Genomic DNA, 19,379 nt, shown 5'->3' with positions numbered 1-19,379 from the left:
AGTGCAGATCAGGTTTATCTAGAACAGCAAACTTACAGTAATGGTATGAATGTCAGTGTTTGGGATGATGCATTAGTGTCCATTGTTTTGGCTGATATGGAACTAAAACAACAAAACCCATGAATATACAAGAGAACAGCTGGAGAAGAACTGTCCACTGGAGTGACTGCTATGCATGAAAGGGTTAATTTAACTTAAACTTTGTTCCAATGTCAATTGCTTTGTATAATCATTAGACTTAATATTGTCAGTTCATTGTACTCTAAGTTGATTTAAATTAAAATCTTTTGCAATATAAATTACTTTGTATAATTATTCAACTTAATATATCATAATGTGGATGGAAGTTAGGCAGGAAGTTAGCTCTTTATAATTTGCCAGTATATCTATATCTATATAAATCTATAAATCTATTTATCTATATAAATATATAAATCTATTTATCTATATAAATATGTAAATCTATTTATCTATATAAAGCTGTAAATCTATTTATCTATATAAATCTATTTATCTATATAAATCTGTAAATCTATTTATCTATATAAATCTATAAATCTATTTATCTATATAAATCTATAAATCTATTTATCTATATAAATCTATAAATCTATTTATCTATATAAATCTATAAATCTATTTATCTATATAATCTGTCAATCTATTTATCTATATAAATCTATAAATCTATTTATCTATATAAATCTGTCAATCTATTTATCTATATAAATCTGTCGATCTATTTATCTATATAAATCTGTAAATCTATTTATCTATATAAATCTATAAATCTATTTATCTATATAAATCTGTCAATCTATTTATCTATATAAATCTATAAATCTATTTATCTATATAAATCTGTCAATCTATTTATCTATATAAATCTGTCGATCTATTTATCTATATAAATCTGTAAATCTATTTATCTATATAAATCTATAAATCTTTGTACAAAGTGCTGTGGATCCAACCCCAATTTATGGAGTAAAAGCCATGAAACCACTGATTAAATGTTTCACCATCTTAAAAACAGAACAAATAATAATAAGGGAACCATCCACAGGAATCAGTCCAATAGATGAACAACATTCTAACAATCATAGACATCTAGATAGATAGATAGATAGATAGATAGATAGATAGATAGATAGATAGATAGATAGATAGATAGATAGATAGATAGATAGATAGATAGATAGATAGATAGATAGATAGATAGATAGATAGATAGATGTTCTTAATAAATGCTTTTAGTGAAAATTGTCTCTTGTTCTACATTTAGTAAATTAGATTTACCCAATTTTATGTTGACAAATAAATATGAAAATGAAAAGTGTCCGGAGCCTCTGTGGTGACATGTGAGGAAAAACATCCTATTCATGCGCGTTCATGAGTTCATAACTCCTGGACACGCAATAATATTTTTGTCCTCACGTCACCAAAGGGGCTCCGTAGTTTTGTACATTAAAAGATGTAAATAAATAAATAAATAAACAAAGCTCGAGACCCCCACTGATCCTGGTTCTGTCATCCATTGCTTTCCCCTGCCGTCAAACAGAACAGACTGTCGTAGTGGATGACAGATCCAGTCGCCATCCCGATGGTTCACTTCCTGGATAGACCGTACCGTTCTTAAGAATTTTAAACCTATTTAAAGAGTCTGTTTAGGCCTCAGAACCGGCCCGGGGCCTCGGTGTGCTTCAGTATTCGGCCTGTCCGTCCTGTTCGGTGCTGGTTCCGTCCCTCCTCCGCCTCCGAACCGTCGGCCCGGTGCTGCTGTCGCCATGTCCGCTTCCAGTAGGTCCTCCCCGGCGGGGCACAGCTCGGGCCTCGGCCCTGGCATGTCCATCTTCCGGTGGTTAGAGGTTCTGGAGAAGGAGTTCGACAAGGCCTTCGTGGACGTGGATCTGCTGCTGGGGGAGATAGACCCGGACCAGGCCGACATCACGTACGAGGGCCGGCAGAAGATGACCAGCCTGAGCTCCTGCTTTGCCCAGCTGTGTCACAAAACCCAGACCGTGTTCCAGCTCAACCACAAACTGGAGGTCAGTGCTTCACAAGGAAAGAGGACTTTTACAGGACAGGGAAAGAACAGGGAAAAAACAGGGAAAGGACAGGGAGGTCAAACATGCGGACCAAAACCGGCCCACCAAAGGGTCCAGTTTGGTCCGTGGGATGAATTTACAAAGTGTAAAAATAGAATAGAATAGCCTTTATTGCCATTGTGCAAAAAAGCAAACAATGAAATTGGAGTGGTACTAAATGACAGTTTAGATCTGAACAGTCAAAGGTGTGGAACTGTTCCACATCCAGACCAATGGGATCTAAAGGCAAATAACAGCAGAATAAACTGTAAACAAGTGTTCATTGAACCCAAACCTCCTCCTTCACCCTGAACGCTGTGCATGTGTGGATCCACTGTTTCTGTTTAAATTCAACAGTTTCCAGGTTGTTCCATACAGCAGAAACAGCTGAAGCTTGGTCCCAGTCATGTGTCTGTCAAATTAGATTCAATTCACATCAATATTTGTTGAGTTCTAATTTTAAATGTGTGGGAAATGGGATTTTCAATGTTAAATGTAAATGTCCACAGAGTCCACATTCCACAGTGGATGTGGACAATTTAGTTCCAGATACAAGAGTTATTGTTATATTGTTCTAAGCTACGGGTGGATCCAACTGGAGGCTAATCGGAGTCATTTTGAATTTTTGATGGATTTTCTAAAATGTCTCAATGATGACAGATGGAAAATTGTAGATGTTGTGACCTTGAACTTTGGCCTACTGGGACCAAAATGTACTGGGTTGGTCCCAGGGCCTAGGCCTATCTGTGGGGAAGATGGGGGGAAGAGTTTTACACTAAAGTTGTTCACAAACAAACAAACAAAACACAAAACAAAGTGATCACAATACCTCCTGGTGATATGAATGAACCCAAATTTTTTTGATTTAATGCACAGGTGTCAAACATACGGTCCATGGGCCAAACCCGGCCCACCATAGGGTCCAGTTCAACCCATGGGTAGGGGTGTTAGAAAATATCAGTTCTGCAATATATTGCAATATTTCATTTCACAATACTGTATTGATATTAAAAAGTACTGTATGAATATTTTTAGGTAAAACAGAATTTCAGTTTGAACACAGGAACATTTTGTGATAGAACATTAGATCCTGTTGTGATCAAATAAAAATGTGTTTAGTATTTTTGCAGATTTCTGCTGTAATTCAATTCTTCAAGGAAACGATCATTTTAGAAAAAGAAACAAACAAAAAATTGCTTTGTAGCAGTATCATGATATATCGTGATATATTGTATTGTGATCCTAATATTGTGATTTGTATCGTATCACCAGATTCTTGCCAATACACACCCTTACCCATGGGATGAATTTGTAAAATGTTAAAATGACACAGAAGACATTAAGGATCATTTTAGTTCAGGTTCCACATTCAGTCCAAATCCATCTGCAGTGGGTCGGACCTGTCAAATACTGTCTGAAAATGTTCCGTTTTTTCATGGTTGTTCATGTTATTCACAATTTTTTAAGGATTGTTTGTAGATGTAAATGTTTTTATCGTGTAATTTAACTTTTTTTTTTTTTTACACTGAAACCAAGAGAAAAGTTTGGATTTGACATTATTTATATATTATTCTGTTATTCTTTTACTGGCCCCACCCACTTCCAATCATACTGGGAGGATGTGGAACCTGAACTAACATGAGTTTGACAGACCTGGTCTAATGTGAAACAGATAATGTTATATTATGCCTTCTAAATACTCATACTGTAAGGAGTGAGTGAGTGCTGAGGCCCCGCCCATACTCTGTATGTTTGTGAGGTGTGTATGATAAACCAACACAAAGACATATTCTGTAAATACCATGAAACTGATGTGTGAGTATTGTTTTTCACTATCACACACCCCATATATATTATAAGATGAACTCACAGTGGTTCCTTCCATTTGTTCTGGCCCGGTAGTGGACATGGGTTCATTTCTTGTTTTCTCCATATGTTTGTTGCTGCTGCTCCGTGGAACTCACATTCCCACAATGCACTTTCTGACCAAATTTCCGAAAAGGCCCAAGTGACGTTTCAGTTTGTTCTGTAAACAAGTGGACTGTGTTTATGATGGAGTCATTTATGAAGGTGTTCAGTGTGAAGGAAGTGATTCAGGAGCAGAACCACAAACAGACGAATGGATGAGAGAGAATGAGGATCTGACTGGAGTTGGACACGTTTGGACAAACATCTGGGACCAAAGACAGACACTGATTTAACGTGTTCGTCGTATTGCCCAGCCCTGTTGAAGAAGTATTAAAACATTTGTGTAATACTTTATAAATGTATCTACTATTCTCTTACTCCAGTGGTTCCAACCTTTTTTGTCTCCTGACCCCATTTTAACATCACAAATTTCTGGTGACCCCAGACATTAATAACACTTTTGGTTTTTTTTTTCTAAAATTAATTTGTTTTTGATCATGTAATAGTTTTCTATCCTCTGTTTCAAATCCAGGTTAATTTTAGAGCACATTTAGTCTGTATAATGCAGTGGTTCTTAACCTTGTTGGAGGTACTGAACCCCACCAGTTTCATATGTGTGTCAGGGTAGAGACTGCGATCTGGTAGGATCGGCGATTCTACCAGTAGAGACTCCGATCAGAGTCTCTACTGGTAGAAACTCCGATCAGAGTCTCTACTGGTAGAAACTCCGATCCTAACTCTAACCCTAACCCTAACCCTAACCCTTCTACTGGCAGGATCGGAGTTTCTACCAGTAGAGACTCCGATCGTGGTCTCTACCAGTAGAAACTCCGATCAGAGTCTCTACTGGTAGAAACTCCGATCCTAACCCGAACCCGAACCCGAACCCTTCTACTGGCAGGATCGGAGTTTCTACCAGTAGAGACTATGATCGGAGTCTCTACTGGTAGAATCGCCGATCCTACCAAATCGCAGTCTCTACCCTAACATGCGCATTCACCGAACCCTTCTTTATTAAAAAATAAAATATGATTTTTTTCAAATTCAAGACACAGGTATATGTTTTACTGGTGCACAAAATGAACCGTGCATTAACATCACTGTGTTCAAAGAACAAAACCAATACAGTGCATGAACTCACAACAAATTCCATACCTTTTCACAAAGACATGACCTTTTTTAATACAACCACACTGAAATGGTTTTAATTTTTAACCTTATGTATTCCAATAATGAACTTATTGTAGTTATGCTATTTATCGTTTTTAACATTTTAGCACACACCCATCACCTAATTTCCATCAGGCTACAATAATAATGAATATTTACTGCAGATCAGTGTGACTTCTGCTGTTGGCTTTGAGAGACCAGTTCAGAAATGTGTGGCTTCACCTTGGCAAGTGCCACTCTCATGTCATTTTCACAGCAAAGTCTGTTCCTTTTTCTTCGTTTTTATGTCCAGCATCCTCGAAAAGGATTGCTCGCAAAGATATTTTGTAACAAACGGCCTAAAAATTTCCAGGGCTTTCTTAGCAATAACAGGATACGTTACCATTTGTCGACACCAAAATGCGTATATTGGATGTCAATCAGAGAAAGAGTCTCCGAAGCCGTTTGTTTACATACATGGACCTAGCCCGACACACACGCCTGACTAATGAGTCGAGTGTGTGTCCTGACCTCCACCGAACCCCTGAGACTGACTCACCGAACCCCTAGGGTTTGATCGAACCCAGGTTAAGAACCACTGATATAATGTATATTATTGTGGACAGAGGCAGTAAATCCAGGTGTAGATTACTGCACAAAGGGAGAATGTGATTTTCCTTGGTCAGGATCTGTCCAGTCAGTCCAGCTGTGATTTACAAGGAGGACAATTAATACTGAACAAACAAGAACTGAAACTATGAATTATGAAAGAGCTGCAGCATCTGAAACTGACCACAATGAACATTTGACACAGAAACAGAACCACAGTGCTGCAGTTTCACAACCACAGTTTGTCTGATATGGATTGGGATTGGCTCTGTCAACTCAACTCAGATTTTTACCTCCACCAAGGAGGTTCTGTTTTTGCCGCCGTTGGTTGGTCTGTCTGTCTGTCTGTCCGTGTGCAAGATAACTCAAAAAGTTATGGATGGATTTGGTTGAAAATTTCAGGAAATGTTGATACTGGCACAAGGAACAAATGATTAAATTTTGGTGGGGATCAGGGGGGCACTGATCTGCCTTGGTGGAGGTCTGTGCTTATGTTTGTATGTTTGTATTCTTATTTTTATCAATTACTAGAAATTTCAGGTGACCGCATTTGAATTCCAGGCGACCCCACGTGGGGTCCTGACCCCAAGGTTGAAAAACACTCCCATAATCAGATTTTTTTCAAAGCTGATGAAGTTGATTTGACAATTTAAAAATTAGCAAATGATAAACTGCTTTTACCGCTTTTCAGTGATGACTTTTTTTTTTTTTAAACAAGGGTTCGTTGAATTTGTCAAATACATGATCAAATTACACATTGATCTGAATAGTTTGAAGTGAAAACCTCAGCGTCTGTCAGATGGACTGTAGTGACCCTGCTGTGATGGTTCAGTCCATGGGTCGTCAAACTTTACTATGGAAACGACCATTTTAGGACCGAAGTAGAAAAAAAACAAACTGTCTGGAGCCAAAAGATGTCCTTATAGGTTTCACCTCAAAGTGGTGATTATTTAAGAAGTTCTTTAGGGTTAGTTTGAACAGAATACGTGGAGAAAAAATGAAAGTCTGTGCATTTACAGAACTACAAAGAAATTACCGAACTAGACTAAAGAAAACGGGGACATTTGTCATGATTGTGCTGAACAACAAAAACTGACTCGTATGGAAATGTTTGATTTACAAAGAAGTAAACCACAGGTCTCAAACATGTGGCCCAGGGGCCAAAACTGGCCCGCTAAAAGGTCCAATCTGGCCCATGGGACGAGTTTGCGAAGTGCAAAAATTACACTGAAGATATTAACAATCAAGGATGTCAAACTCATTTTAGTTCAGGTTCCACATGTAGACCAATATGATCTAAAGTAAAATAGTAACATAATAATCTAGAGTGACAACTCCATTTTTCCAGGTTCTAGGTTCAACTGGACTAGCTTTGCTCTTTTGAAGCAAAACTAGTCCAGCTGAACCTCGAAGAACTACCAAGAAGAACAATGACCTGGACAAATAAGACACTGAATGAAAAATTGTTCTCATTTTAGTTCCAAACTCCAAATTTTTTACCAATATTCTGCCTGTTACCACGTTGGTGTAACACTGTGTGTAATGCACATGTATAAATGATAAGTTGAGGCATCAGCTTATCTAATCCTTTAGTATTATTAATTAGGGATACACAATAGCTATTAACACCAATAATTATCAGTCCGATATTGGAAAAAAATGACATCATTCAGATAATTCCAATAATTAAAGTTTTCACCGATAAATAAAGCCCATAATAATAAATGTAAATTGCTTAGATTAGATTTCACCAGTACACAGTGCACATTGTTGCCTTGGTAACCAAAAACCAAGAAGAAGAGTGGATCAGTCCATCGTTTGTCAGTCGAAGGGTTTTCAGTTCCTTACTCTGGTACAGCTGTAAGACCCAGAGGAAGGTCCAGACCCAGAGGAAGGTCCAGACCCAGGGGAAGGTCCAGACCCAGAGGAAGGTCCAGACCCAGAGGAAGATCCAGACCCAGAGGAAGGTCCAGACCCAGAGGAAGATCCAGACCCAGAGGAAGGTCCAGACCCAGAGGAAGGTCCAGACCCAGAGGAAGGTCCAGACCCAGGGGAAGGTCCAGACCCAGAGGAAGGTCTAGACCCAGGGGAAGGTCCAGACCCAGGGGAAGGTCCAGACCCAGGGGAAGGTCCAGACCCAGGGGAAGGTCCAGACCCAGAGGAAGGTCCAGACCCAGAGGAAGATCCAGCAGTTGTTTTGTTCCGACAGCAGCAGAAGAACAGAGACATTGGAAAACGCTGACCGTTAAAAAAGCTGAACGTAGGTTCATGTGTGAAAACAGCGGTCGATCATCACCAAATTCTGTGACATAAATGGAACTGAAAACCTTTGGTCTGTTGTCCATTTGAAGCAGACAGAGGCTTTAGGTTCTGTAGAAGCATTTATTGGACTATTAACGGAGTTAAAGACTGACTGGAAATAAAGATAAAAGAACTGGAGGAATGGGAACTACTGGTGTTTGGCATCAGTTACAAGAAGCAGGAAGTTATCAGTATCTGCACCGGTTGTAAAAACTGTTATCATTCATCCGTGTTATCACTGTTAACCTGTCCCTAACTACGTCTGTCCACCTCTGGTCCCTGTCCAGGCCCAGTTGGTGGACCTGCGTTCAGAACTGACCGAGGCTCAGGCCGAGCGAGAAGTGGTGGAGAGAGAGGTCCACGACCAGCTGCTGCAACTGCACGCGCTCCAACTGCAGCTGCACGCCAAGCAAGGCCAAAGCGAGGACTCCGAGTCCATCAAAGACAGACTGGTAGGTGGAGCTACAGGACACATCGCAGACAGACTGGTAGGTGGAGCTACAGGACACATCGCAGACAGACTGGTAGGTGGAGCTACAGGACACATCGCAGACAGACTGGTAGGTGGAGCTACAGGACACATCGCAGACAGACTGGTAGGTGGAGCTACAGGACACATCGCAGACAGACTGGTAGGTGGAGCTACAGGACACATCGCAGACAGACTGGTAGGTGGAGCCACAGGACACATCAAAGACAGACTGGTAGGTGGAGCCACAGGACACATCAAAGACAGACTGGTAGGTGGAGCTACAGGACACATCAAAGACAGACTGGTAGGTGGAGCCACAGGACACATTGCAGACAGACTGGTGGGTGGAGCCACAGGACACATCAAAGACAGACTGGTAGGTGGAGCTACAGGACACATCGCAGACAGACTGGTAGGTGGAGCCACAGGACACATCAAAGACAGACTGGTAGGTGGAGCTACAGGACACATCAAAGACAGACTGGTAGGTGGAGCTACAGGACACATCAAAGACAGACTGGTAGGTGGAGCTAGAGGACACATTGCAGACAGACTGGTGGGTGGAGCTACAGGACACATCAAAGACAGACTGGTAGGTGGAGCTACAGGACACATCAAAAACAGACTGGTAGGTGGAGCCACAGGACACATCAAAGACAGACTGGTAGGTGGAGCCACAGGACACATCAAAGACAGACTGGTAGGTGGAGCTACAGGACACATCAAAGACAGACTGGTAGGTGGAGCTACAGGACACATCAAAGACAGACTGGTAGGTGGAGCTAGAGGACACATCGCAGACAGACTGGTGGGTGGAGCTACAGGACACATCAAAGACAGACTGGTAGGTGGAGCCACAGGACACATCAAAGACAGACTGGTAGGTGGAGCTACAGGACACATCAAAGACAGACTGGTAGGTGGAGCCACAGGACACATCAAAGACAGACTGGTAGGTGGAGCTACAGGACACGTCAAAGACAGACTGGTAGGTGGAGCCACAGGACACATCAAAGACAGACTGGTAGGTGGAGCCACAGGACACATCAAAGACAGACTGGTAGGTGGAGCCACAGGACACATCAAAGACAGACTGGTAGGTGGAGCTACAGGACACATCAAAGACAGACTGGTAGGTGGAGCTAGAGGACACATCGCAGACAGACTGGTGGGTGGAGCTACAGGACACATCAAAGACAGACTGGTAGGTGGAGCCACAGGACACATCAAAGACAGACTGGTAGGTGGAGCTACAGGACACATCAAAGACAGACTGGTAGGTGGAGCTACAGGACACATCAAAGACAGACTGGTAGGTGGAGCCACAGGACACATCAAAGACAGACTGGTAGGTGGAGCTACAGGACACATCAAAGACAGACTGGTAGGTGGAGCCACAGGACACATCAAAGACAGACTGGTAGGTGGAGCTAGAGGACACATCAAAGACAGACTGGTAGGTGGAGCTACAGGATACATCAAAGACAGACTGGTAGGTGGAGCCACAGGACACATCAAAGACAGACTGGTAGGTGGAGCTACAGGACACATCAAAGACAGACTGGTAGGTGGAGCTACAGGATACATCAAAGACAGACTGGTAGGTGGAGCTACAGGACACATCGCAGACAGACTGGTGGGTGGAGCTACAGGACACATCAAAGACAGACTGGTGGGTGGAGCTACAGGACACATCAAAGACAGACTGGTAGGTGGAGCTAGAGGACACATCGAAGACAGACTGGTAGGTGGAGCTACAGGACACATCGAAGACAGACTGGTAGGTGGAGCTACAGGACACATCGAAGACAGACTGGTGGGTGGAGCTAGAGGACACATCAAAGACAGACTGGTAGGTGGAGCTACAGGACACATCGAAGACAGACTGGTGGGTGGAGCTAGAGGACACATTGAAGACAGACTGGTAGGTGGAGCTACAGGACACGGTAGGTGGAGCTACAGGACACATCGAAGACAGACTGGTAGGTGGAGCTACAGGACACATCGAAGACAGACTGGTGGGTGGAGCTACAGGACACATCAAAGACAGACTGGTAGGTGGAGCTAGAGGACACATCAAAGACAGACTGGTAGGTGGAGCTACAGGACACATCAAAGACAGACTGGTAGGTGGAGCTAGAGGACACATCGCAGACAGACTGGTGGGTGGAGCTACAGGACACATCGAAGACAGACTGGTGGGTGGAGCTACAGGACACATCGAAGACAGACTGGTAGGTGGAGCTACAGGACACATCGAAGACAGACTGGTAGGTGGAGCTACAGGACACATCGAAGACAGACTGGTAGGTGGAGCTACAGGACACATTAAAGACAGACTGGTAGGTGGAGCTACAGGACACATCGAAGACAGACTGGTAGGTGGAGCTGGAGGACAGACTCGTCTTCAGGTCCAGTCAGGTTCACATAAACATATGGACATGTAACAGAACTGTCAAAGACATTTTAGTTCAGGACATTCAGTCCAATCTGGTCTGAACCGGACCAGACCAGAACAATAATGACAGTGAAAGAAGTACAAATACATCAGGTCCCACGTACCCCTGTCCCACAGACCCTGTCCCACGTACCCCTGTCCCACAGACCCTGTCCCACAGACCCTGTCCCACAGACCCTGTCCCATAGACCCTGTCCCACAGACCCTGTCCCATAGACCCTGTCCCACAGACCCTGTCCCACGTACCCCTGTCCCACAGACCCTGTCCCACAGACCCTGTCCCACAGACCCTGTCCCACGTACCCTGTCCCATGGACCAGTTGGACTGAATCCACTCTACATGTGTTTAATAGGGTTGATGTCCTTTCAGTTCTGTCAGTGTTCAGCTGCAGCAGCTCAAAGTCTGGACCAGGTTTTATTTTATAATGATGCAGTTTTTTTCAGCAGCTGCATTTTCTGAGTTCAGTTGAAATTCAGTTTAATTCTATATTTACAGCATATTTGACATGTACTCCAGTTAAGTTCATATTACACTTTCTCTAATCTGAATTCTGTGTTTTTTGGTTTTCTTTCTTTCTTTCTTTCTTGCTTTCTTTTTTCTTCGTTTCTTTTTTCTTTGTTTTCTTCTTCTTTGTTTCTTTCTTCTTTTTTTTTCTTTTCTTTTCTTCTTTCTTTTTTTTTCTTTCTTCTTTTTCTTCTTTTTTTTTTTTCTTTCTTTCTTTTTTTCTTTCTTTCTTTTTTTTTCTTTTTTCTTTCTTCTTTTTCTTCTTTTTTTTTTTTTTCTTTTTTTTTCTTTTTTCTTTCTTTTTTCTTTCTCTTTTCTTTCTTTTTTTTTTTTTTTTCTTTCTTTTTTTCTTCTTTTCTTTTTCTTTTTCTCTTTTTTCTTTGTTTCTTTCTTTTTTCTTTCTTTCTTTCTTGTTTCTTTCTTTCTTTTTTCTCTTTCTTTTTCCTTTCTTTCCTTCTTTTTTCTTTCTTTGTTTCTTTCTTTTTTGTTTCTTTTTTGTTTGTTTCTTTCTTTCTTTCTTTTTTGTTTCTTTTTTCTTTCTTTGTTTCTTTGTTTCTTTTTTGTTTGTTTCTGTCTTTCTTTCTTCCTTTCTTTTTTGTTTGTTTCTCTCTTTCTCTCTTTCTTTCTTTCTTAAAGCCTGTCCCATGTTTGGAGGAGAAGGTAAGACTGTGTGTGCTGTGTCTAGATTCGTTCCTAGTTGAATAATATAGAATAACTCACTAACAAAATCAAGTAGTTTTGTTTGTGTGCTTGTTTGTTTATTTCTTCGTTTGCCTGCTTGTTTGTTTGTTTGTTTGTTTGTTTGTCATAAGTTTGAACACTTTAAAACAGTGTATGACTTTCATCACTATTTTGTGTTCAAATGTGTAAAACTTGAGTCAGAGCCTACACAGTCTGTTTGTTTACAGAACAAACCCAAATGTCACTCAGGCCTTTTCAGAAATGTTGTGGCTCAGTGCATTATGGGAATGTGAGTTCCTGCAGCAGCAGTTCGTCTGTCTGTGGGTGAGTGTTGAATCCAAATGTGTCCTTCACCTCCATCCACTGACTAGACTCACTCTGGAAAACCACCCTGGTGGACTGGAGGAGTTCACACTGGAGAGATCTGGACCGATTTCCACCTGAATCTGGGAGACACTGCTTTCGCTTGGTCGCCGTTCCCACAATGCACTTCGAGACAAAATTTCTGAAGTACAAAAATAGTGTTCAGTAATAGAATTTCCTAAACAAATTGTGCAGAAATTCTTTATCCCAAATACAGTTGAGATTAAAAGTTACCTTTTTTAATACAATAACTACGAATTTGTCAGAACCTGAGTGAAATAACTGGGTTCTAGATATAATAGGATCACAGTCTACAGTCTTTATTATTATAATAATTATCATAATAATATAATGATGCATTTTATTGATATCTTTACTCGTCATGTTCTTTGTTTTAGGAACAGGAGTTTGAGTCCAGCAAAAAGGAGAAGCTGGCAGAGTCGAGGTTAGAGGCCGAGGTCAAACTGTACAAGAAGGAGAACGAGGCTCTGCGCAGACACATGGCGGTTCTGCAGGCGGAGGTTTACGGCGCCAGACTGGCAGCCAAGTACCTGGACAAGGAACTAGCAGGAAGGTAAGGTTTGAACAGAACCAGCACATACGGAAAGACGGATCTGAGCAATGTTGGTCTGACAGTATTATAGTAGAACCTGGCAGAACCAGTACCAGCGCCATTACCAGTACTGGCACTGTAAGAGTACCAGTACCAGTGCACTGTTGTACTAGCACCAGAACTAGTACCAGTGCACTGTTGTACCAGTATCATTACCAGTACCAGTACCAGTGCTAATACCAGTGACAGTGCACCATTGTACCAGTACCAGCGTCCACTGTGGACAGGAGGCTCACCGTTTTGACAGTTCCAGTTCAGTTTGCTTTGCATCCATGTGTCTCCCCCTATTCTTCTTCTTCTTCTTCTTCTTCTTCTTCTTCTTCTCTCTCTCTCTCTCTCTCTCTCTCTCTCTCTCTCTCTCTCTCTCTCTCTCTCTCTCTCTCTCTCTCTCTCTCCTGTCACTCGTCCCTCCTCAGTCTGGTTCTGCTCCAGGTTTAAACCTGTTAAAGGTACTTTTTCCTTCTTCTGTCTCCACTCACTAGTGTTTACTCCTGGAGGATTCTGTTGGTTTTTGTAAATTGGCTTCAGAGTCTGGTTTGGACCAGGTCTGTGTGTAAAGTGTCATAACCAAATCATAACTTTTGTTATCATTTAGCGCTATATAAATAACATTTCATTAATTGATAAAATATCCTAATCAGACTTAGTGGACTTTTTGTCTTTGTTATTTTGGAAACAAACACACTATAAACACTTGTTGTTAATGGTCATTTTCATGGAGAAATCATGAGTTTTGTCTAATTTCATAAGGGGGGGGGCTAATAATTTTGGCCTCCGCTGTAAGTATGCCAAACTGCAGCAGTCAGCTCTGTACGCAGTTTGTGTGATGTCCCAGACACACAAACACACAAACACACACACTCACACACGCAGTATCCACTTCCTTTTTAATATTTAACCTCCTCAGACCCAGCTCTGGGTTTTCTGTCCACATTTGTAGACAAGAGTTTCACAACTTTATACAAAACAAAACAAAAGAAAACTGTCCACCACAAAAGACATTCCATAAAAATTTTAAAAACTGCGTCTGAAAAAACTGTTGCATCATGATGTTTCCAATATAGACACTGATTTAATAAAAAACGAAAAAAGCTGGTACTTTGCTGACATTTCCTGGGTCTGAGGAGGATAATATAAGCAACTGTGACACAGTAATTTCCCCTTGGATTAATAAAGGATTCTGGTTCTGGTTCTGGTTCTGATTTGGAGCAGTAGCTCTTGTATTCATGTGCACTGATGGAAATGCATCACAAATAATGAGTATTTAAAAAACCATAATTGTTAACGTCTGTAGTTCTGCTTTGCATTTGGTCCATGGAACTGTTCTGTTGTAAGATCTGCTCTGAAGGAAAAGAGGAAGTTGACCAGACTCTGTGTGTGTGTGTGTGTGTGTGTGTGTGTGTGTGTGTGTGTGTGTGTGTGTGTGTGTGTGTGTGTGTGTGTTAGGGCTGCACGATATTGGAAAAAACTGACTGCAATTTTTTTTAACCTTGCGATATATATTGTGATATGACAACCTACTCAGCAGGATATAATATCTGTGTGGTGCCGACATAAATGGTCGAACAGATTAGTTGTGTTTCCTCTCGTGTCGACACAGAACACACGTTTCAGTTTCATCCTTCTGTAGCTGAAATAATTCCAGATAACTGACGTTGTGTGTGTGATGGTCCAGGGTTCAGCAGATCCAGTTACTGGGTCGTGACATGAAAGGGCCAGCGCACGACAAACTGTGGAACCAGCTGGAAGCAGAGATCCACCTCCACCGCCACAAGACCGTCATCCGAGCGTGCAGAGGTCGCAACGACCCCAAGAAGCCCCTGCCCTCTCCTGTGGGACACGTAAGTGTAGACCCAGGACGCTGGTCCACATGTGCACCCCAGCAGAACCAGTGTGTGTGTTCATGGTTCAGTGTGGATGTGTGTGCAGGACCCAGACATGCTGAAGAAATCCCAGGGCGTTGGACCCATCCGAAAAGTGGTGCTCGTCAAAGATGACCACGAAGGCCTGGGGATTTCTATAACGGTAAGATGGTCCAACTGTTTGGGTTTGGCAGGGGGCTTAGGTTTATTTATGTTAGAATATACTGGTCTATATGTTATCTATTCTATTCTTTTCTATTCTATTCTATTCTATTCTATTCCAGGGGTGTCAAACTCATTTTTGTTGAGTTCCACATTCAACTAAATTTGATCTGTGGTGGGCCAAACCAGTAAAATAACAACATAATAATATATAAATAATGTCAACTCCAAACTTTTCTCTATGTTTTAGAGCAAAAAAAAAGCAAATTTACATTATGAAAAGGTTTACATCTACAAACTATCCTCTCAAAAGATGTGAATAACATGAAGAAACTGAAAAAATAAGTGTAATTTTAAAAATATTCAGCCTCAGTTTATCATTTACACATGTACATTATAACTTACAGATCACAGTGGATCTACAAACATAAAACATTTAGTAACAGGCAGAATATTGTTAAAATTGTACTTATTTCTCTTAAGACATCTCAGGTTGTTCATATTTGTTCAGGTTATTCACATTTTTTGCAAAATTATATTTTGTTTTAGTGTAAATACATGAAAATATTTACATTTACAAAGAGAAAAATTTGGAATTTCATTATTTTATTATGATTGTATTTTACTGGTCCTGCCCACTGGAGATTAAACTGGTCTGAATGTGGAACCTGAACTAAAAGGATTGTTAATATTTTAGTGTAATTTTTGCATTTCACAGATTCAACCCAGGGGTCAGACTGGACCCTTTGGTGGGCCGGATTTGGCCCCCGGGCCACATGTTTGACACCTGTGTTCTATTCTATTCTATTCTATTCAGTGTAAAACTAGTTTTGGTCTGTTTTGTCGTCAGGGTGGGAAGGAGCACGGCGTTCCCATTCTGATCTCTGAGATCCATCCCAGTCAGCCCGCAGACAGATGTGGAGGTCTGCACGTAGGAGACGCCATCCTGGCTGTCAACAGTATCAACCTACGAGACTCCAAACACAAAGAGGCTGTTACCATTCTGTCGCAGCAGGTGACCATGCATCTGCACACTTCACATACGCACTAATACACTTTACAGCTGGATGGTGATGATGAACTTTATTTCAGACAAAAGTAGGAACTAAATACAAAAGTGAACAAAGGGCAAAGAGAAACCACAGATTTAAACAGAACATTCCAGAACATCGAAGGCAACAAGCAACAAAAAAGAACACAATGTCCAATGACCACTTTATGTCTGAAATGGAGAAGGAGGAAGACACTGAGCTCATATTGACCAACTGCTAATTTACATAACGAATATATAGAGTCCATAAAAAGAACAAGTCAGCATGAAGTTACTGATGAAGAGAAGAGAAGAGAAGAGAAGAGAAGAGAAGAGAAGAGAAGAGAAGAGAAGAGAAGAGAAGAGAAGAGAAGAGAAGAGAAGAGAAGAGAAGAGCTGGAGTTCCTTCAAACTCTTCCATTTCCGTCCTGGGTTAAACTGCTGCTCCTCATCATATTTACTGTATTTTCTGGGCTATAGGTCACACCTGAATATAAGGCGCAGGTGTCCACGTTGTAACATGAAATATTTCCACAGACAGATGGTAAACAGAAAGATGATTTAAATATTTATTTCCATGCCTTCACTGCTTTTTTCCAAACAGTGTCTGTAACACGTCAGGAACAGGCTGGTTCAGAAACCCAGAACAGTCACTGATCTGTGTCTTCCTCTTCTTCTGCTCATTAAACCGCTGCAGTCATCTTCTTCAGTGTTCTTCAGTTGAACATCCTCAAATGCTCCGTCACACTCCTTCTACGTCTCTCTTCCGTTGTCTCTCTTTGTCTCTTCGTGCTGCAGCTCTATTTCCTTCTTTACAGACACATCGATTGGTTTGAACTTCAAAGCTGCATCATATGCATTTCACTGTGTTTTCCATGATGAGGGTTTGTGCAAAATGATTGTTAAAAGTTCAGCTTCACACTCCTCCTCTTCATCACCTCTTCCACCTGTCTGTCTTGCTTTTGCGCTTCCTGCAAGAGCGCCCCCTGGAGGCTGTTAGCCCAGAAAAGTTTATACTTGAGCCGCACCTTCTTCTTCTTCTTCATCTTGGTTTTATGATGGTTGCCAAGGCAACAACGTACACTGTGTACTGGCAAAATGCACCAAATCTAAGCAATTTAGATGTATTATTTTGGGCTGTATTTATCGGGGAAAACTTTAATATCGAAATTATGTCAATGATGTCACTTTTTTCCTCAATATCGGACCGATAATTTTCGGCGCTGATAGTTACTGTTCATCCCTAGTGGTTGCATATGTTGTTTGTAATGGTCTTTGTTGTGTCTCAGCGAGGACAGATTGAGTTCGAGGTGGTGTACGTGGCTCCAGAGGTGGACAGCGATGATGAGAATGTGGAGTATGAAGACGACAGCGGCCACCGCTACCGGCTGTATCTGGATGAACTGGAGGACAGCAGCACAGCGGCGCCTAGCAACAGCTCTGCATCACTGCAGGGTACGTGTCAGACCGGAGTTTACGTCTTATGTTTTAATAGGGAAATGGACTGTGTGTGTGTGTAATATTAGACACACACACACACACACACACACACACACAGAGGGTCCACTTCCATTTTATAATATTTCATTTCATTTTATTTATTTATTCCAATCTAAATGATGGGAAAGGAGCAGGATGAAAACATGCATTAATACAGTGAGGATGCAGTCCATAACTAACGCTGGCGTGAAATAAAGTGAAACTTTACGTCCACCTCCTGGCCTCTATTCCTCTATTATACAGTGTGTATAACAGAGGTGGTTGTCTTTCACCTGAACCCAAACTGATCCCAAACAGGACGGAACTGATGGTGGAGGGTCTGCAGTCTCTTCCCTCCAGGTTGACGTCATATTTGTAGTTTTTGGTTTTTTTTTTAACCTTATATCAGCTGCTTTCGGGTCAATGTGCGCTCCTTCAACATGTCTGTGTGGAACTTGTGCGTATTTAAAGTTCCACATCGACCGACGTCTTTCGTTCCTTTTTCTTTTCCTCAACATAGCTACTGTGCCGTTTGGGTACAGCTGTGTACCGAACCAAACAGGTGTGTATCGACACAGTTCAGTTCAGTATGTGTACCGTTACAGGCCTAGTAACTGTACACAGAATAAAGTGTGTGACGTGTGCAGACTGTTGTGATTTGAAGTGGGACTAACTAAACCTTCTTTTCCTTTCCATATGAATGCGTGTCACTCATGTAGCTCTGGAGAAGATGTCACTGAGTAACGACCCAGAGAACGGAGACACTGGGGTTTCCACCAATGCACCGTCGGAGGAAAACCCTTCCAAAGCCCCGGAGTCGGACAACGCCTCCTGGCTCAGCCAAGCCATCGCACACTGGAGGGAATAACTAGAGGATCATGGGAGAAAAAAACTGAATCAGACAATTTTTGAGGAGCCAGGAACAAGGGAAACTGAATCCACACTGTTTGGATGTGGGATAAATGTGTACGTTTAATGAAGAAGACATGTAAGATATGTAGAGGACAGAGGGAGACGGAAGGACGGGGGCGTCTCCGTAGGACGGTAATGTGGTCTGTATGTGAGGGAACGGTAGAAGTCTGTCCTGGAATCTGAAAGAACGCAAACACAGGTGTTTGGAAATGTCCTTTTTATGGACAAGACCTTGAGGGTCAGAGTCAGTTTAGTTCAGTTCCATATTCAGACCAATCTGATCTAAAGTCAAATAAGAACAGAGGAAAAGTCCAACTACAGTATGAAATGGAATTATGTTTACAGAAGTTTCCATAAAAATGTGAATAATATGAGCAACCTGAAATATAAGGAAAATAAGTGCAATTTTAACAATATTCTGCCTCTGTTTATCATTTATACATGTTCATTATAACATACAGATGGATCTACAAATACACACAAACATTTAATAACAGGCAGAATATTGTTAAAATTACACTGATTTATATGCAGACATTTCAGGTTGTTCAGATTCGTTCAGATTATTCACATATTTTTGGGAAAGGAGAGTTTGTTTTCATGTAATTTTAATTTTTTTTACACTAAAATAGAAAAACTGGGGGTTTCCATTATTTACACCAGGGGGTGTCAAACTCATACAGTCCAAAAGAATCTCACGCAGGTCAGACCAATAAAATAATATCAGTGGAAAAAAATACAATTACATGATGAAAATGTTTGCATCTATAAATTCTCCCTTAATCAAG

The 19,379-nt window shown here is 41.2% G+C and overlaps 1 protein-coding gene across 2 annotated transcripts; it reads left to right on the top strand.

Moving 5' to 3' along the window:
* The first annotated feature begins 1,573 nt into the window (after positions 1 to 1,573).
* On the top strand, positions 1,574 to 19,067 carry LOC115414765 (Golgi-associated PDZ and coiled-coil motif-containing protein-like). Of its 2 annotated transcripts, XM_030128058.1 has the most exons (9): positions 1,574 to 2,048; positions 8,342 to 8,506; positions 12,126 to 12,149; positions 12,932 to 13,107; positions 14,822 to 14,987; positions 15,076 to 15,171; positions 16,021 to 16,185; positions 17,490 to 17,655; positions 18,399 to 19,067. In XM_030128058.1, exons 1-9 carry the CDS (start codon positions 1,788 to 1,790, stop codon positions 18,545 to 18,547), a joined length of 1,368 nt encoding a protein of 455 aa, XP_029983918.1. In that variant the 5' UTR covers positions 1,574 to 1,787; the 3' UTR covers positions 18,548 to 19,067. The 2 variants fall into 2 exon arrangements, with proteins under 2 accessions (XP_029983918.1, XP_029983919.1); XM_030128059.1 differs by lacking the exon at positions 12,126 to 12,149.
* Positions 19,068 to 19,379: the final 312 nt, after the last annotated feature.

This window comes from Sphaeramia orbicularis, chromosome 24, assembly GCF_902148855.1.
Source record: "Sphaeramia orbicularis chromosome 24, fSphaOr1.1, whole genome shotgun sequence".
NCBI lineage: Eukaryota > Metazoa > Chordata > Actinopteri > Kurtiformes > Apogonidae > Sphaeramia > Sphaeramia orbicularis.
This window is presented reverse-complemented; position numbering and strand designations above follow the sequence as displayed.